The 20,907-nt window shown below is 47.3% G+C and overlaps 2 protein-coding genes across 3 annotated transcripts in view; one reads left to right on the forward strand and one right to left on the reverse strand.

Moving 5' to 3' along the window:
• Positions 1-6,255, forward strand: part of ptpn6 (protein tyrosine phosphatase non-receptor type 6) — a 42,679-nt gene extending 36,424 nt beyond the window's left edge. For both annotated transcript variants that reach the window (XM_058993520.1, XM_058993521.1), the window contains exons 9-16: positions 252-398; positions 516-647; positions 893-1,047; positions 1,488-1,555; positions 2,728-2,879; positions 3,028-3,101; positions 3,946-4,076; positions 5,393-6,255. In XM_058993520.1, the coding sequence (XP_058849503.1) occupies positions 252-398; positions 516-647; positions 893-1,047; positions 1,488-1,555; positions 2,728-2,879; positions 3,028-3,101; positions 3,946-4,075 (858 nt within the window). In that variant the 3' untranslated portion in view covers position 4,076; positions 5,393-6,255. The remainder of the gene's footprint in view (positions 1-251; positions 399-515; positions 648-892; positions 1,048-1,487; positions 1,556-2,727; positions 2,880-3,027; positions 3,102-3,945; positions 4,077-5,392) is intronic.
• A 2,625-nt stretch (positions 6,256-8,880) lies between these two features.
• lpcat3 (lysophosphatidylcholine acyltransferase 3) overlaps positions 8,881-20,907 on the reverse strand; it is a 30,695-nt gene continuing 18,668 nt past the window's right edge. The window contains exons 11-13 of the mRNA XM_058993522.1: positions 17,177-17,335; positions 15,866-15,996; positions 8,881-11,035 (exon numbers count right to left, since the gene is read on the reverse strand). Coding sequence (XP_058849505.1) covers positions 15,877-15,996; positions 17,177-17,335 — 279 coding nt within the window. The 3' untranslated portion in view covers positions 8,881-11,035; positions 15,866-15,876. The remainder of the gene's footprint in view (positions 11,036-15,865; positions 15,997-17,176; positions 17,336-20,907) is intronic.

The following is a 20,907-nucleotide window of genomic DNA, read 5'->3' on the forward strand; positions in this document are numbered from 1 at the left end:
GCGTTTGGGCTCTAGTGCCTTCATCAGTGTTATTGAAACTAGAAGAGACCGAGTCAAGCAGACCAGCGTTTGGGCTCTAGTGCCTTCATCAGTGTTATTGAAACTAGAAGAGACCGAGTCAAGCAGGCCAGTGTTTGGGCTCCAGTGCCTTCACTTTTGTATAATACTGATTTAAGGGTTCACTGGCACAGTGCTGTCTCTATAACTAGAAATGGTTCTCATCTGGTGTCTCTGTTCTGATTGGTTCTCAGAATATGCTGATGGAGTCATGTGACAGGAAGAAGTTCATTGCCTCACAGGGCTGCCTTGCCACCACGGTCAACGACTTCTGGGAGATGGTGTGGCAGGAGAGGTCATGTGTCATCGTCATGACTACCAGAGAGGTGGAGAAGGGAAGGGTGAGTGCGGAAAAAAAAGAAAAGCAGCTGTCGTGACATGATCAGTTTTTATGATTTTAACGATTGATAGCTGACAGTAACTAATCCCCCTCCCCTCTCTCCTCCTCCACTCTCTAGAATAAGTGTGTTCGTTACTGGCCGGAGCCGGAGGAGATGAAGGAGTTCGGGTCGTACCAAGTGAGACACGTGAGCGAGCACGATGCAGTGGACTACACCCTGAGAGTGCTGGAGATCAGTCCACTGAACCAGGTGAGAACCCCCCCCCACCCCGCTCTAAACAACACCACCCTGAGAGTGCTGGAGATCAGTCCACTGAACCAGGTGAGTACCCCCCCCCCCCACCCTGCTCTGAACAACACCACCCTGAGAGTGCTGGAGATCAGTCCACTGAACCAGGTGAGTACCCCCACCCTGCGCGCTCTGAACGACGCAGCGGAGTACACCCTGAGAGTGCTGGAGATTACTCTCTAACCCCTCTCACACTCTCACTCCAGAGTGATGACCTGCGTGAGATCTGGCACTACCAGTACCTGAGCTGGCCGGATCACGGGGTCCCTGCAGAGCCCGGGGGGGTGCTCAGCTTCCTGGAGCAGGTGAACAGCAAGCAGAGTGAGCTGAGGAGTGCCGGGCCCATCGTAGTGCACTGCAGGTAAACAACAACACAACACACAGCTACACAACACACAACTACACAACACACAACAACACAACACACAGCTACACAACACACAGCTACACAACACAACAACACACAGCTACACAACACAACTACACAACACACAGCTAAACAACACATGTACATAACACACAGGTACACAACACTACAACACACAGCTAAACAACACATGTACACAACACACAGGTACACAACACAGCTACAACACACAGCTAAACAACACATGTACACAACACACAGGTACACAACACAACTACGACACACAGCACACAGCTAGCGAGGGAATAAAACAGATCTAAACAGATCTACTCAATCAGAAATAAATTAACAAACAATTATTGATGAACCAATTGATATATTGGTTAATTAACAATGACATGTATTTAACACATCTCACTTCTCTCCCCCTCCAGTGCTGGAATAGGACGAACCGGAACCATTATAGTGATTGACATGGTGATCAATACCATCAATACAAAAGGTAGGTCCCAAAAACACTGAACAAAACCAAAAATACTGCTTTATGTGTGCAATGAGTCATAGAGGTGTTGTTAACAACAGTAACAGCAAGGGCAGTAACAGCAGTATTATGGGATTGTAATGGGACACACATAGCAGTTGTAAGGTAGTGGCAGGAATAGCAGAACAGCAGATGCAGGAGTTTTAGTATTCACAATGAAATAAAATTAAACAAACCAACAAATGCAAAACAAAGCAATGCTCAAGACAAGGCCCTCCTGGTGCGCTGGCCCTCAGCAGTGCAGACTAGAGCCCTGACTGAGTGTCTTCAGCGGTGTAGACTGGAGCCCTGAGTGTCTTCAGCGGTGTAGACTGGAGCACTGACTGAGTGTCCTCAGCGGTGTAGACTGGAGCCCTGAGTGTCCTCAGCGGTGTAGACTGGAGCCCTGACTGAGTGTCCTCAGCGGTGTAGACTGGAGCCCTGAGTGTCCTCAGCGGTGTAGACTGGAGCCCTGACTGAGTGTCCTCAGCAGTGCAGACTGGGGCCCTGACTGAGTGTCCTCAGCGGTGTAGACTGGAGCCCTGACTGAGTGTCCTCAGCAGTGCAGACTGGGGCCCTGACTGAGTGTCCTCAGCAGTGCAGACTGGAGCCCAGACTGAGTGTCCTCAGCGGTGCAGACTAGAGCCCTGACTGAGTGTCCTCAGCGGTGCAGACTGGGGCCCTGAGTGTCCTCAGCGGTGTAGACTGGGGCCCTGAGTGTCCTCAGCGGTGTAGACTGGGGCCCTGAGTGTCCTCAGCGGTGTAGACTGGGGCCCTGCCTGAGTGTCCTCAGTGGTGCAGACTGGGGCCCTGACTGAGTGTCCTCAGCGGTGTAGACTGGGGCCCTGCCTGAGTGTCCTCAGCGGTGCAGACTAGAACCCTGACTGAGTGTCCTCAGCGGTGCAGACTGGGGCCCTGAGTGTCCTCAGTGGTGCAGACTGGGGCCCTGACTGAGTGTCCTCAGCGGTGTAGACTGGGGCCCTGCCTGAGTGTCCTCAGCGGTGCAGACTGGGGCCCTGACTGAGTGTCCTCAGCGGTACAGACTGGGGCCCTGACTGAGTGTCCTCAGCGCTATAGACTGGGGCCTTGACTGAGTGTCCTCAGCGGTGCAGACTGGGGCCCTGACTGAGTGTCCCATGTTTCCGTTGCTCCAGGGCTGGACTGCGACATCGATATTCAGAAGTCCATCCAGATGGTGCGTGAGCAGCGCTCGGGGCTGGTGCAGACGGAGGCGCAGTACAAGTTCATCTACATGGCCGTCTCCCAGTACATCGAGACCACCAAGAGGAAGCTGGACGAGATGAAGGTGCGACTCCAATCATAATGGCTGTTTAGAGCCAATATGACTTCTGTTTCATGGCCTTGCGATTATAAAAACAAATTCTCTGTAGAAGGATGGACAGCTGTGTGTGCGTGTGTTTCTAATGATGGCGCTGCTCTCTCTTGTTTTTCAGAAAACAGAGACGGAGTATGGAAACCTGCACTTCCCCATGGCCCAGCACAGCAAAGCCAGCCGCAAATTATCCAAGTGAGACTCACACACACTGACACAGCGTGATACACACACTGACACAGTGATAGAAACACACACTGACACACCGTGATACACACACTGACACAGCATGATACACACACTGACACAGCATGATACACACACGCTACCACATCATGATACACATACACTGACACAACCTGATACACACACTACACAGCGTGATACACGCTAACACCGCGTGGGAAACACACACTAACACAGTGTGATACAAACACTAACACAGAGTGATACACACACACACTACCACAGCGTGATACACACATAACACAGCGTGATACACATACTAACACAGCGTGATACACACACACTAACACAGCGTGATATACACAAGCTAACTCAGCGTGATACACACACACTACACAGAGTGATACACAGACTAACTCAGTGTGATACACACACACTAACACAGAGTGATAGACACTACACAGCATGATACACACTAACACAGCGTGGTAAACACACACTAACACAGTGTGGTAAACACACACTAACACGGAGTGATACACAAACACACTACACAGCGTGATACAAACAATAACACAGTGTGATACACACACTAACACAGAGTGATACACTAACACCATGACATGTGGTAGAGGTATCAGTAATAATACTTGCAGTGATAGTAATATTAGTAGTAGGAGCAGTAGCTAAGGGACTCTCCCTGTCACAAGCAGTGAAACTAATTGCAGTGATACTGGTCGGAAAAGCAGTAGTATTAATAGTAATAGTACTGGAAATAGGAATATTGTCAGCAATAATAACAGTAGTGACGAGGACTATCAGTATAATACTGGTACGTGTGTGTTTCTTGCAGGAATAAGGAGGAGGTGTATGAGAACCTGGGATCGAAGGGAGGGAAGAAGGAGGACAAGGTGAAGAAACAAAAATCTGAGGAGAAAGACAAAGCCAAGTCTGGGAAGAGTGGCTCTGTGCGCAAGAGATAAGGTCAGTGGTGCAGCTGCAGGCCAGGGAAGTCATCTTGGCTCAATCTGTGCTCAGTTAAGAACATAAGAAATTTTACAAACGAGAGGAGGCCATTCAGCCCATCTTGCTCGTTTGGTTGTTAGTAGCTTATTAATCCCAGAATCTCATCAAGCAGCTTCTTGAAGGATCCCAGGGTGTCAGCTTCATTATTATTAAAAAGCACATCCCCTGACAGAGAACTGTGTGAAATACTTTATAAACACTGCCGACTGCTAACAAATACCTAATTTTCATGAACCTGCAGCACCGTGCTGGCATTGTTCTGTCACTGTTATGAAAGCGTGACGCATTGTTTCCATGATTTTTGTAAAAACCTGTACCACGCCCTGGCATGTCAGCACCATGCCAGCATCCTTTCATACCTGATACTGGCACGGTGCTGCCCAGAGGCAGGGGGGTGTGCGGGAATGTGTAACGAAACGGAAAACATTTCGGTAAACAATCAAAGAACTCCGTGGGAGGATTTTAAAATTAAAATGTTGATAAAAACATGTTGAGAATCTAACATCCAAAAGCAACTGAATACTGCTGTTAGGAACATAAAAGTGTCACTTTATCTCATGAGCCGACCGGAATAGAAAGAAATGTTTCCGTGCCGTGAAGCATTTCGGCCCTTCACAAGGCTTATTGAAATGGAAGAGAGAGAGAGGGAAAGTTACACATTTGCAGCAGCTGAAAACCAGCTATTATTTGTAAATGTGCTTGTTTTAATAATAGCAAAAGAGTATTTTTACAATCTATAAGTGTTTTTAATATAAAAAAATGTAAAACCATCACTTAAAAACAAAACAAAACAAAAAAAACGATTCAACATATCTATCTTGATGCGTCTTCGATACCATGTGTTACCATGGTTACCACTATACGTATTGCATCATTTCTGTTATCTACACAGATTTATCTATTTCGTGGGGACAGCTTGGCATGCTACTGTGCTGTTTAAGTACCGTGCTGACACGATATGGAAATACTAATCATGGAAACGAGGTATAAGACAAAGACAGTGGGCGTCCATACAGTTCATTCCAGTATTGTCTGTTTACAAAAAAAAAAAAATGATATTCAGTAAAAAATGCCACCAGTGCCCTAGCCAGGTCCAGCAGGGAGTGCCCTAGCCAGGTCCAGCAGGGAGTGCCCTAGCCAGGTCCAGCAGGGAGTGCCCTTGCCAGGTCCAGCAGGGAGTTTTTGCTCACTGACACTGACTGCTCTTATTGCTGTTACATATCATCACAGAGCAGGCACTGGAGCTCATCACATCCTGTATTCTGTTATTTCAGGTGCTGCTGAATTGATGTGATCGCTTTGCCATCGTGAAATGGAAGAGAGGGGAGAGGGTGTACAAGCCAGATACACACAGACAAACAGGCACACACACACAGACACACCCACACACACAGGCACTCACAGACAGAGACACAGACACACACTTCCACACTCACACACACAGACACACACACACACACATACACACACACAGACACACACACTTACACACACACTCACGCACACACAGGCGCTCACGCACACACAGACACACACACACACACACTCACACACACACACACACACTAAAGCACACACAGGCACACACACACTAAAGCACACACAGGCACACACAGACACACACACACACTCACACACACACAGACACACACACACACTCACACACACACAGACTCAGAGACGCAGATGGAGCATTTACACATTGATTATGCACATTAACTTCCCACTATCCTCTCTGTTTAAAGGTGCACAGTCCCAAACCGTTTTTCTTTCTATTTCCAAGGGCTGTGTTAAATGGCTGCTTCTGTAAGATGAGTGCACAGCGAAGACTCTGAGAAAGACTTCCTGTCAAAACGCTTGCCCATGAATTTGTTACATTTCTTTTATTTTTGCTGAGTATAAAAACATCAAACATGTAAACAAAGAAAAATATCTATTTGAAAGGGGTGCAAAGATGATGTTGCGAGTGATGTGCAAGATCAGGGATGTAGAGAAGCTGGCCCTGCTTAAAAATACTGTGTGTACATTTTTCAATGGATTTTCCATACAATTCATTAAAAGCAATGTTGGAGTGTATTTCTGAAGTAATCAAAACAAATCTTTTTGTAATTTATAATTAAAACATTTTCACATCAAATGTTTTTCTTTTTGTCATTATTTTGTATGTAAATTTGGAGGTGGCGGGGTAGACACACACACACACAGACAGTGCAGTTGTAGATCTCTACATTCGTAGTATCAGTATATCACATGCTCTGCTTATCTCATCCTGCAGGGAAATTCTTGCTAATTCCTCTCCAGTACAATAGTGTCTGTGTTAAGAGGCAAATTTGACAGTGTGCTTACAGTGTGTTTTTATTTATTTTTGTAGTCTTTTCCTTCTGTTTTTGACATTCAGATTTGAGTTTCTTTTTATTTGGAGGTTCCAGAGGTTTGTCAGGTTTCATTTTTGCTGGTTTAAAATCGTATCATTCTAATAGGCGTTCAGACGTTATGATAGTGAGGCTCCATGTCTGTGTGAAAAACTAACAGGTGCTTCCATGCACTTCCTGTAAAGCTGCAGTACCTGCTAAAAAACAAAGGTCATTTTATACAGTGTGGGTGTGTGTGTTTTTGTTTGAGTTGGAATTAAGAATCATAATTTATAATACAATGGGAGTCAATGTAAAATGGTAAAGTGAAAATTTGTGTGTGTCAGCACGTTGTTTTCAGTCTGTCTGTCTCTGTCTGTGTCAAATTCAAATTCAAAATTAGCTTTATTGGCATGACAAAGTTATGCAAGTATTACCAAAGCATTTACAGAACAGAACATTTACAAAAAAAAAAACAATACATATAGGGAAATAGAACATAGATATTTTTTTAAGTTGGCCAGTCCCGTAGTTAATATAATGTAGTTTCTGGGTGTGTTTTGCCCCGGCTGGTGTGACGCTCTGTGATAGCAGTATGGCCCTGTTCAGAGTTTCAGGGCCAGCTGGATGGTGGGTCTCTCTCTGGGCACTGCTCTTGGTGTTTTAGGGATTTGTGATGTTGGGAGTCAGGTTCACTCTGCTTTAAATGCACCCAGTAGCAGAAGGCTCGTTTCTGGATTTTAAGGAATAGTAGGAATCGCCCACGCTCTGCTCAACAGCTGTTGGTTGAGGCATTTCTGTGGAGGTTCAGGATGTTTTTATAAAATTCTAGGTGGAGGTTTTCAGCTGGACCCTTTTCCCAAATTTAGAATGGGCCCCAGACTTCACTCCCATACAGCAGGATGGGAATGATAATGCTGTCAAACAGATTTGTCCAAAATTTTTACTGATGGTTTTAGGCAATATATTTTTTTCTTTCTAGAATAGTATGCTCTGCATGCTTTTTCTGCCAGTCTTTATGGCTAATTTGAAGCTCCCACATGAGCTAGCAAACAGGCCCAGATGTGTCTTGGTCTGTCTGTGTCTATCAGTGTGTCTCTGTCAGTGTGTCTGTGTCTGTCAGTGTCAGTCTGTCTATGTCTCTCTTATTCCCAGCACATCTCCACTCTGGCACGCACTTGCAGATTCTTCCTGAGCAACATCCGAAGAATCCTATGTCTCTCTTATTCCCAGCACATCTCCACTCTGGCACGCACTTGCAGATTCTTCCTGAGCAACATCCGAAGAATCCGACCCTTCCTCACCAACTATGCTACCCAGCTCCTGGTCCAGGCCCTGGTACTCTCCCGCCTAGACTACTGCAACTCCCTCCTGGCTGGCCTCCCTGCGTCCGCCACCCGTCCGCTCCAGCTCATCCAGAACTCTGCTGCTCGCCTGGTGTTCTCTCTACCTCGCTTCGCCCACGCTACTCCACTACTCCGCTCGCTCCACTGGCTCCCGATCACCGCTCGCATCCAGTTCAAGACTCTTGTACTAGCCTACAGATGCCTTGATCAGACTGCACCCAGCTACCTCCAGACCCTCATCTCTCCCTACACCCCCACTCGACCTCTCCGCTCCGCCTGCACTAGAAGACTGGCTCTACCTCCGCTACGCTCCCCTGCCTCCTGAGCCCGCTCCTTCTCCACCCTTGCTCCGCAGTGGTGGAACGACCTTCCTACAGATGTCAGGACTGCCCAGTCCCTGACCACATTCCGGCGCCTCCTTAAGACTCACCTCTTCAAACAGCACCTGTAGAACTCCTCTGTTGTATCCTGGGACACTATCACCCTTCATTTAAATATGCTTTATTTTGCTCTTATCTGCCCCCTATTTTACTGCATTTAATCCTGTACCTCTGAATATTGTAATCTGCCAATTGTTTAATCTGTAGTATTTTGTACTTAATCATATCCTGATGTAACTATCACTATTTAATCATATCCTGATGTAACTTTCACTATTATCTGCTGTATTATTGAATTGTGGTTTGTCACACTTAAGAATTATTGTATTTCTTGTTCTTATTGTATGACTTATATTGTAACACTTGAATGTATTTGTATTTGCTTGCGATTGTAAGTCGCCCTGGATAAGGGCGTCTGCTAAGAAATAAATAATAATAATAATAATAATAATAATATGTCTCTATCAGTGTGTCTGTCTGTCAGTGTGTCTGTGTCTCGGTTTAAAGTGTCCGTGGTAGTAAAGCGTGCTGCAGTCCCCCTCTGAGGGGATAAAGTGAGCCTTCTCCCCTAGTGCCTCTGAATGGAGAATATTTCAAGGTACCAACAATGCACACTGGGTATTGCCCCAGGAAGTGGAGACAGACATATCAAGATAATAGAAAATAAAACCCCCAAAACCACAAATATATTAATCAAGTAATTTATTATAAAAACACATGTTTTTATTTTCATTTTGGTACTAAGGCAAAATAGAATTAATGTTATTGTTATTAAGAATTATTCATTTTCTTCAGTTCACTTTATCTAATGATGTAAAGACAGTAGGGAATGGTGGCAATAGCGCTGGAGAGCCGGTGTTTGTGGCTGCTGAAACAGCTCCCTGACACTGCAGGCAAGTGACATGGGCAGAGACATGACGAGGGGAAGCTGCTGGCAGAGACACGACGAGGGGAAGCTGCTGGCAGAGACACGACGAGGGGAAGCTGCTGGCAGAGACACGACGAGGAGAAGCTGCTGGCAGAGACAAGACGAGGGGAAGCTGCTGGCAGAGACACGACGAGGGGAAGCTGCTGGCAGAGACACGACGAGGGGAAGCTGCTGGCAGAGACACGACGAGGGGAAGCTGCTGGCAGAGACACGACGAGGGGAAGCTGCTGGCAGAGACACGACGAGGGGAAGCTGCTGGCAGAGACACGACGAGGGGAAGCTGCTGGCAGAGACACGACGAGGGGAAGCTGCTGGCAGAGACACGACAAGGGGAAGCTGCTGGCAGGGCAGAGACACGACGAGGGGAAGCTGCTGGCAGAGACATGACAAGGGGAAGCTGCTGGCAGAGACACGACGAGGGGAAGCTGCTGGCAGGGCAGAGACACGACGAGGGGAAGCTGCTGGCAGAGACATGACGAGGGGAAGCTGCTGGCAGGGCAGAGACACGACGACGGGAAGCTGCTGGCAGGGCAGAGGCAGGTGTAAAATTACCTAGGAAGAGCAGGTATAACAGTACCTGCAGTTAGGCTACAGCCTGATTACTTTTCTTACCCTGAGGTGTGATAGCAGAGGTTTTAAAATTAAGATACAGGTTTGCTTCTTTCAAAACTGCACATAATCCTGTGAGCCCCACTAGGGAGTGGGAGGAAGTGCAGCACTGCAGAGATTCAGGGAGCTCATCTGTCAGCCACAACCATTTCAAAAAAGTATTTAAAAACAGACTATTGAAGTGATCTTTGCAGAGAGTGAGAGAGAGAGAGAGAGAGAGAGAGAGAAAGCGTTTTTTGTAACTTTAAAAATGCAAAAACCAAAATAGTTTAACATTGTCCCCCCCATCACTAAGGTCACCGTGATCTACAGCCAGCGTATAGACATGTGACAGACAGACAGATTGTGAAACGCTCACTAAGTGCTGTGTCAGCAGAACTGAACAAACGGTGATCTCTCTCATATATGTGTGTGTGTGTGTGTGCGTAGCAGAGGGGTGGTATTCTGCAGTATGTAGAGTTTGGGGGAGAGGGGCAAGTACAAATAAATAGTTTTTAATTTGTTTGCACTTTTGAAGAAGTTACAAATATAAAGAAAGACTATAGCATCTCTGTCCCTCCCTCCCTATGTTTTAAATATGTTTATCAATAAGCATCAATAGGCCTTGGTTCTTTGGCCCTGCAAAACATTACAATATTTTCCAGAAATTAATTTTTTCAAGTTTGCAAAGCAGGGCCAAGGGCAGACTTGAGTCACACTGCCCTCCTTCCCTCTCTCCCTCCATGAAAAAAAAAAAAAAAAAAAATATCGCATCTTCACTGTTAGTAACGACACACAACAAAAAACACATTAAAAAAATTAAATAAACAATTAAATAAAACATGTTTTCCCTCTAAAAACAAAACAATAACAAATTAATCTTTCTATTTTACTTTACTTTTTTTTTTTTTTAATTAAAACCAAAACAAAATGAACAAGGAAAGAAAACTGAGGAGAGAGAGAGAGAGAGGGAGGATACTGTACACCAATATTTAGTTAAACAAGCTGCTGCCTTTCCAATTGCATCTGATCTGTGGTGCTATTTTAAAAAGGCATTTTTTTTGCGTGTGAGAAACGTCCTCTTATGAAAGTCGTTGAAAACCCTCCCCAGCAGAGTCGCTGAAGCAGCTTGGAGTCGTTTCAATAAAAAAGGCAGTTATTTGATTGTTGGAGAAAAATCTGTCCGTCTTTCTCATTTTCTAGCTGCGTTTGGAAAAAACTAAAAAAAAACTAAATAAGTTTGAACTTGGAGCAGGTTTGCAGCGTCTTCAGACATTTCTTCTGCGCAGTGCCGGCACTCGAGCGGAGAAAGGGTTAAATCCGCCTGAGAAGACAGGAGATCAGGGACATATAAACTTTACAACGAAAGGGACATCCATAAACTTTACAAGCACCACAGGGTCAGCCGTAAACTTTACAAGCACCACAGGGGCAGCCGTAAACTTTACAACCACCACTGGGACAGTCGTAACCTTTACAAGCCCCACTGGGACAGCCGTAAACTTTACAACCACCACTGGGACAGCCGTAACCTTTACAACCACCACTGGGACTGCCGTAACCTTTACAACCACCACTGGGACTGCCGTAACCTTTACAACCACCACTGGGACTGCCGTAACCTTTACAACCACCACTGGGACAGCCGTAACCTTTACAAGCCCCACTGGGACAGCCGTAACCTTTACAAGCCCCACTGGGACAGCCGTAACCTTTACAAGCCCCACTGGGACAGCCGTAACCTTTACAAGCCCCACTGGGACAGCCGTAACCTTTACAAGCCCCACTGGGACAGCCGTAACCTTTACAAGCCCCACTGGGACAGCCGTAACCTTTACAACCACCACTGGGACAGCCGTAACCTTTACAACCACCACTGGGACAGCCGTAACCTTTACAACCACCACTGGGACAGCCGTAACCTTTACAACCACCACTGGGACAGCCGTAACCTTTACAACCACCACTGGGACAGCCGTAACCTTTACAACCACCACTGGGACAGCCGTAACCTTTACAACCACCACTGGGACTGCCGTAACCTTTACAATCACTGGGACATCTGTTAACTTGGGGCAAAGTAAAACCTACACAACCTATTTGGGAATATTACAGTTCTAAATATCATTTTACAATACTACAGCATTGCAAACCGTTACACCACTGTTAGATTTAGCGTGCAGCATGTGACTGAAGAGGAAAGCGAAAGCAGTTTTTGTATTTCTTCAGTATGTTAGTAATTTCCACACCTGATTAACCTGTTAATTTTGACCTGGTGTTTGAATTAAAAAACACAATAGAAGCAAAACAGCAGATGTTTGTCTCCAGTTTATCATTAGAAGGGCCATGGAATTAAGATCCAGTACAGAGTTGAGAGGGGCTGCTGTCATTTCTAAATGAGAAATACCAAAAAAATGAGTGGATATTATCGGTCGATAGTGAGATACCTGGAGAAGGCTTTGCAATGGCTTTTTGCTCTACTGTGAACTTAGCAGTGCCCGAGTTGGCTCACTCAGAGATACGTTGTGAGCAACGCCCCCAGTGTCAGTGTCACTCAGCTGTCTCCATGGGAACAGGAGGCGTGAGCTGACGTGACAGGACAGGAGGTAGCGATCAGAGGCGGCAGTGAGAATCTTTTTCTGTTCTGAATGCCCCTTTATCTAATCTCCATTTGTGACCCCTGGTCCTTGTTTCTTTTTTCAGGTAAAAAAAGTAACCTTGGTCGACATTGTCTATACCTTTTAGGATTTTGAATGCTTGAATCAGATCGCCGTATAGTCTTCTTTGTTCAAGACTGAATAGATTCAATTCTTTTAGCCTGTCTGCATACGATATGCCTTTTAAACCCGGGATAATTCTGGTTGCTCTTCTTTGCATTCTTTCTAGAGCAGCAATATCCTTTTTGTAACGAGGTGACCAGAACTGAACACAATATTCTAGGTAAGGTCTTACTAATGCATTGTAAAGTTTTAACATTACTTCCCTTGATTTAAATTCAACACTTCTCACAATATGAGCATCTTGTTGGCCTTTTTTATTGCTTCCCCACATTGTCTAGATGAAGACATTTCTGAGTCTTGCCACTCTTCCTATTTTTGTGTCGTCTGCAAATTTAACAAGCTTGCTTACTATACCAGAATCTAAAATCATTAATATAGATTAGGAATAGCAGAGGACCTAATACTGATCCCTGTGGTACACCACTGGTTACCTCGCTCCATTTTGAGGTTTCTCCTCTAATCAGTACTTTCTGTTTTCTACATGTTATCCACTCCCTAATCCATGTGCATGCATTTCCTCGAATCCCTACTGCGTTCAATTTGAGAATTAATCTTTTATGCGGGACTTTGTCAAAAGCTTTCTGGAAATCTAAATAAACCAATTTGCAATTATCCATTGTCAATGTTGCATCCTCAAAAAAGTCAAGCAGGTTAGTTAGACACGATCTCCCTTTCCGAAAACCATGCTGACTGTCTCCCAGGATATTGTTACCATATAGGTAATTTTCCATTTTGGAACTTATTATAGTTTCCATAAGTTTACATATAATAGAAGTCAGGCTTATTGGTCTGTAGTTACCTGGTTCGGTTTTGTCTCCCTTTTTGTGGATCGGTATTACGTTTGCTATTTTCCAGTCTGTCGGTACAACCCGTGTCAAGAGACTGTTGCATGATCTTGGTTAGCGGTTTGTAAATAACCTTTCATTTCTTTGAGTACTATTGGGAGGATCTCATCCGGCCCAGGGGATTGGTTTATTTTAAGAGCTCCTAGTCCCTTTAACACTTCTGCCTCTGTTATTTTATTTTATTTATTTCTTTCTTAGCAGACGCCCTTATCCAAGGCTACTTACATTTGTTACAAGACATCACATTATTTTTACATACAATTACCCATTTATACAGTTGGGTTTTAACTGGAGCAATCTAGGTAAAGTACCTTGCTCAAGGGTACAGCAGCAGTGTCCCCCACCTGGGTAGGAACAGGTCGACATGTGGGGCATGTTGTCCATGTCCTCCTTTGTAAAGACCTTTGAAAAGTAATCATTTAATATATTTGCTATTTTTTTTTTCTTCATCTATGATTTTGCCATTTGTGTCTTTTAGACATTTAACCTCCTCTTTGAATGTTCCCTTGCTGTTATAATATTGGAAAAACATTTTGGAATTGGTTTTAGCCCCCTTAGCAATATTGATTTCTATCTCTCTCTTGGCCTTTCTAACTTCCTTTTTGAGTTGTGTTTGCAGTTCCAAGTATTCTTTCTGTGTGCTTTGTTTTTGGTCCTTCTTAAATGCTCTGAAAAGTGCCTTTTTTCGCTGAATATTTTTTTTTAATTGATCTATTAAACCATTTTGGCCATTTTGTTTTAGATTTAGATTTGTCTACTTTTGGGATGTAATTGTTTTGCGCCTCTAGTACTACATTTTTAAAAAACAGCCATCCTTTTTCTGTGGATGTTTTCTCTATTTTACTCCAATCTACTTCAGTTAGTCTCTGTTTCATACCTTCATAGTTTGCTTTTCTAAAATTGTAAACCTTAGCTTTAGTCATTACTTTTGGGGTTTTAAAGAAAACTTCAAATGAAACCATGGTGTGGTCTGAGTTTGCCAATGGCTCTTTGACCTCTGTTTTAGTTATTCTGTCTTTGTTATTTGAAGAGACTAAATCAAGGCATGCCTCCCTTCTAGTCGGTGCCTTGACAAATTGCGTTAGGAAGCAGTCATTTGTCATTTCCACCATTTCAATTTCGTCCGTCGTGCTCCCCACTTGGTTCTCCCATTGTATAGTTCATATTTGCGGTGCCACGTATTCGTTAGTTCATATATGCAGTGCTATGTATTCGTTTCATGCTGTATTACCCTCAATGTTTATTAAAATGCGTCCTGCATACTTCAATAACAATACATGAGACGCTTGTTAAGATAAAAAGAAATCTGACACTTATCATATCCACACTCACTGCAGTTTCTCACACCGATACCCACATATTGTGTCAAACTTTGGATTTTTTATTTTACTGTTGCCCAGTTATTTTACCCCCGATTTTCTCCCCAATTTAGAATGTCCAATTATTTTCCTCTCACCGCAGCAATTCCCCACACAGCTGCTCAGAAGAACTGAAGGTTCAGTGGGCGTCCTCCGATCCCACGACTGAGCCAGCTTCCTCTTCTACACCCAGGAACTCGAGAGCGGTTGTCAGCGAGCTACCGGCCTCTGGAGGACAAAGGCCAGCCCTGCAGGTGTCTGCTCTGAGCTCACTTTTAGTGAGGTTCTCTGTAGCGTGATGAGGAGAAACAGTACCTGCCATTTTTGCCTCCCTAACCCACAGGAGCGGCAGAGCAAACGTGACGCTCCCTTTGGGATTCCCTACGAAGACCAGCGACTTCGCAGAGCGCAGGACGTGAAGCTGCGTCGCCCGACTCTCCCTACGCACCACAGCGACTTCGCAGAGCGCAGGACGTGAAGCTGCGCCCCACGACTCTCCCTGCACACCGCAGCGACTTCGCAGAGAGCAGGACGTGAAACTGCGCCCCCCGACTCTCCCTGCGCACCACAGCGACTTCGCACAGCGCAGGACGTGAAGCTGTGCCGCCCGACTCTCCCTGCGCACCACAGCGACTTCGCAGAGCGCAGGACGTGAAGCTGCGCCCCACGACTCTCCCTGCGCACCGCAGCGACTTCGCAGAGCGCAGGACGTGAAGCTGCGCCCCCCGACTCTCCCTGCGCACCGCAGCGACTTCGCAGAGCGCAGGACGTGAAGCTGCGCCCCCCGACTCTCCCTGCGCACCACAGCGACTTCGCAGAGCGCAGGACGTGAAGCTGCGCCCCCGACTCTCCCTGCGCACCACAGCGACTTCGCAGAGCGCAGGACGTGAAGCTGCGCCCCCGACTCTCCCTGCGCACCACATGGCTGTGCTTCTACCGGACGAGCCTCTCGGAGACCCCACTGTGGGCTCAGAGCCGGCTGAGAGAGCTGCTCACGCGCACGCGGGCTGAGAGCCGGCTGAGGGAGCTGCTCACGCGCACACAGGGGCTCCAATGAGAAGAATCGTAAATCAAGGTGTAAAAGCACTAATAGAGAGATAGACGGACAGACAGAGATATTTAGATTGGTAATAGTTGAGGGTTTGATGAGTCATCTCTATCTGTTCAGTACCTGTCCTCTCTTCACTCCTCCTTTTTCTCCTTCTCTTTCTTCCTGGGCACTAGTGCCCTGCGCAGGTAAGGCATGATCAGCATGGCAGTGAAAAAGAACACATGACCGCAGAAATACACCGAGGAGTACACCTGAGAGAGGGGGAGAGGAGGATCATTAATATGAGAGAGAGAACACGTGAGGTAACACACTGAGGAGTACACCTGAGAGAGGGGGAGAGGAGGATCATTAATATGAGAGAGAGGAGAATAAAATAGGAAATGCCCATCCACTTTTTCCAAACATGGCAGACCCAGAAAAACTGGCTGTACTCCTGAGGGAGGGACACACAGCCCCCCTGGCTGTACTCCTGGGGGAGGGACACACAGCCCCCCTGGCTGTACTCCTGGGGGAGGGACACACAGCCCCCCTGGCTGTACTCCTGGGGGAGGGACACACAGCCCCCCTGGCTGTACTCCTTGGGGGAGGGACACACAGCCCCCCTGGCTGTACTCCTTGGGGGAGGGACACACAGCCCCCCTGGCTGTACTCCTTGGGGGAGGGACACACAGCCCCCCTGGCTGTACTCCTTGGGGGAGGGACACACAGCCCCCCTGGCTGTACTCCTGGGGGAGGGACACACAGCCCCCCTGGCTGTACTCCTGGGGGAGGGACACACAGCTCCCCTGGCTGTACTCCTGGGGGAGGGACACACAGCCCCCCTGGCTGTACCCCTGGGGGAGGGACACACAGACCGCCTGGCTGTACCCCTGGGGGAGGGACACACAGACCGCCTGGCTGTACTCCTGGGGGAGGGACACACAGACCGCCTGGCTGTACTCCTGGGGGAGGGACACACAGCCCGTCTGGCTGCCCAATACGGAGTCGTCTGCCACAACCAAAGGGGCGCGCAGCGACACTCTGCATGAGGAGCACAACTTGGGAGGAGAGGAAATGTATTACTTGTAGCCACTGTATTATTTATTTTGTTATTATATTTATTATTTTATTTATATATTGCCTAACACTGCCTCTAGAATTCTGAATACAAGTTCTAGTTCAAACCTATGAGATCCAGAAACAAATACATGCTAGAACTAGGAAGAGAACTCAGAGAGCAGCTCTCACGTCAACCCTCCTCTCCCAGAGACACAGGCAGACAGACACAGGATCAGAGAGACAGACTGAGACACACACACAGACAAACAGACAGAGTCACACACACGTACACACACACACACACACGTACACACACACACAGACACACACACGTACACACACACACACAGACACACACACACACAGAGACACACACACACACCACTCTCTTACCTTGAACCACTTGTCCCAGGTGAAGAGGCAGAATGGTATGAGTGGGTATCCCATGAACAGCCAGTGAATGAGCTGCTGCAGCAGGTACAGGGGGAGCCACAGGACCGGGCTCTGGCTGATCTGGGTCAGAACCGGGCTGTCCCTGACCAGAGACATGGCCTACACAGCACAGGAAACAAAAGAGATCGTTCAGCACTGTGAGACTGTGCTCCTCCCTATACCACTCACATTCACAAGAGAGGAGATCGTTCAGCTCTGTGAGACTGTGCTCCTCCCTATACCACTCACATTCACAAGAGAGGTCGTTCAGCACTGTGAGACTGTGCTCCTCCCCGTACCACTCGCATTCACAAGAGAGATCGTTCAGCACTGTGAGACTGTGCTCCTCCCTATACCACTCACATGCACAAGAGAGATCGTTCAGCACTGTGAGACTGTGCTCCTCCTTATACCACTCACATGCACAAGAGAGGTCGTTCAGCACTGTGAGACTGTGCTCCTCCCTATACCACTCACATTCACAAGAGAGGAGATCGTTCAGCACTGTGAGACTGTGCTCCTCCCTATACCACTCACATGCACAAGAGAGATCGTTCAGCACTGTGAGACCGTGCTCCTCCCTATACCACTCACATGCACAAGAGAGATCGTTCAGCACTGTGAGACTGTGCTCCTCCCTATACCACTCACATGCACAAGAGAGGAGGTCGTTCAGCACTGTGAGACTGTGCTCCTCCCTATACCACTCACATGCACAAGAGAGGAGGTCGTTCAGCACTGTGAGACTGTGCTCCTCCCTATACCACTCACATGCACAAGAGAGATCGTTCAGCACTGTGAGACTGTGCTCCTCCCTATACCACTCACATGCACAAGAGAGGTCGTTCAGCACTGTGAGACTGTGCTCCTCCCTGTACCACTCACATGCACAAGAGAGATTGTTCAGCACTGTGAGACTGTGCTCCTCCCTATACCACTCACATGCACAAGAGAGGAGGTCGTTCAGCACTGTGAGACTGTGCTCCTCCCTATACCACTCACATGCACAAGAGAGGAGGTCGTTCAGCACTGTGAGACTGTGCTCCTCCCTATACCACTCACATGCACAAGAGAGATCGTTCAGCACTGTGAGACTGTGCTCTTCCCTATACCACTCACATGCACAAGAGAGGAGGTCGTTCAGCACTGTGAGACTGTGCTCCTCCCTATACCACTCACATTCACAAGAGAGGAGGTCGTTCAGCACTGAGACTGTGCTCCTCCCTGTACCACTCACATGCACAAGAGAGATCGTTCAGCACTGTGAGACTGTGCTCCTCCCTGTACCACTCCCATGCACAAGAGAGATCGTTCAGCACTGTGAGACTGTGCTCCTCCCTGTACCACTCACATGCACAAGAGAGGAGATCGTTCAGCACTGTGAGACTGTGCTCCTCCCTATACTACTCACATGCACAAGAGAGATCGTTCAGCACTGTGAGACTGTGCTCCTCCCTATACCACTCACATGCACAAGAGAGATCGTTCAGCACTGTGAGACTGTGCTCCTCCCTGTACCACTCACATGCACAAGAGAGATCGTTCAGCACTGTGAGACTGTGCTCCTCCCTATACCACTCACATGCACAAGAGAGATCGTTCAGCACTGTGAGACTGTGCTCCTCCCTATACCACTCACATGCACAAGAGAGATCGTTCAGCACTGTGAGACTGTGCTCCTCCCTATACCACTCACATGCACAAGAGAGATCGTTCAGCACTGTGAGACTGTGCTCCTCCCTATACCACTCACATGCACAAGAGAGATCGTTCAGCACTGTGAGACTGTGCTCCTCCCTGTACCACTCACATTCACAAGAGAGGAGGTCGTTCAGCACTGTGAGACTGTGCTCCTCCCTGTACCACTCACATTCACAAGAGAGATCATTCAGCACTGTGAGACTGTGCTCCTCCCTGTACCACTCACATGCACAAGAGAGGAGATCGTTCAGCACTGTGAGACTGTGCTCCTCCCTGTACCACTCACATGCACAAGAGAGATCGTTCAGCACTGTGAGACTGTGCTCCTCCCTGTACCACTCACATTCACAAGAGAGATCGTTCAGCACTGTGAGACTGTGCTCCTCCCTGTACCACTCACATGCACAAGAGAGGAGATCGTTCAGCACTGTGAGACTGTGCTCCTCCCTGTACCACTCACATTCACAAGAGAGGAGATCGTTCAGCACTGTGAGACTGTGCTCCTCCCTGTACCACTCACATTCACAAGAGAGGAGATCGTTCAGCACTGTGACTGTGCTCCTCCCTGTACCACTCACATGCACAAGAGAGATCGTTCAGCACTGTGAGACTGTGCTCCTCCCTATACCACTCACATTCACAAGAGAGATCTCAGCACTGTGAGACTGTGCTCCTCCCTATACCACTCACATTCACAAGAGAGATTGTTCAGCACTGTGAGACTGTGCTCCTCCCTATACCACTCACATTCACAAGAGAGATTGTTCAGCACTGTGAGACTGTGCTCCTCCCTGTACCACTCACATGCACAAGAGAGGAGATCGTTCAGCACTGTGAGACTGTGCTCCTCCCTATACCACTCACATGCACAAGAGAGATCGTTCAGCACTGTGAGACTGTGCTCCTCCCTGTACCACTCACATGCACAAGAGAGGAGATTGTTCAGCACTGTGAGACTGTGCTCCTCCCTGTACCACTCACATGCACAAGAGAGGAGGTCGTTCAGCACTGTGAGACTGTGCTCCTCCCTGTACCACTCACATTCACAAGAGAGATCGTTCAGCACTGTGAGACTGTGCTCCTCCCTGTACCACTCACATTCACAAGAGAGATCGTTCAGCACTGTGAGACTGTGCTCCTCCCTGTACCACTCACATGCACAAGAGAGGAGGTCGTTCAGCACTGTGAGACTGTGCTCCTCCCTGTACCACTCACATTCACAAGAGAGATCGTTCAGCACTGTGAGACTGTGCTCCTCCCTGTACCACTCACATGCACAAGAGAGATCGTTCAGCACTGTGAGACTGTGCTCCTCCCTGTACCACTCACATTCACAAGAGAGATCGTTCAGCACTGTGAGACTGTGCTCCTCCCTGTACCACTCACATTCACAAGAGAGATCGTTCAGCACTGTGAGACTGTGCTCCTCCCTGTACCACTCACATGCACAAGAGAGATCGTTCAGCACTGTGAGACTGTGCTCCTCCCTGTACCACTCACATGCACAGCGCAGTGTATCGATGCAGTCTCCAGGGAGCGAGACGAGAATGCGCTTCCACTCAATTGAAACCTCAGCCTGTTGTCACCTGAAAACAAAAGCCCCTCCCCAGGTCTGAATGAATGCCCAGTTTACAATGGCATAGAAACCCTTCTGCAGCATTAACCCCCCAAGCTTTGTCAGAGCAATACAATTCAGGGTTGGAAATAAGACTCCTCTTGCATAGCAGTTTCACCCACTCCAGGTTTTACTACGAGCTTGGTCAGCCACAGTGTGTATAGGTAACAAGCTCAGGTGTGTCTTATTAAACTCAGTGATACTTGGAATGGATCAAACTGCTATGCAACAGGAGTCTCATTTCCATCCCTGATATTGACTGATTTGCAAGGGATTGTGGGGGCAGTTGTGCAATCAATCCTCAGTGGTTTATGCAGGTATCTGACTCCAAGTGTGAAACTGCACCCTGCTGTCGGCCATCTTGGCTCTAAGTCCC

Source organism: Acipenser ruthenus, chromosome 20, assembly GCF_902713425.1.
Source record: "Acipenser ruthenus chromosome 20, fAciRut3.2 maternal haplotype, whole genome shotgun sequence".
NCBI classification, from domain to species: Eukaryota; Metazoa; Chordata; class Actinopteri; order Acipenseriformes; family Acipenseridae; genus Acipenser; species Acipenser ruthenus.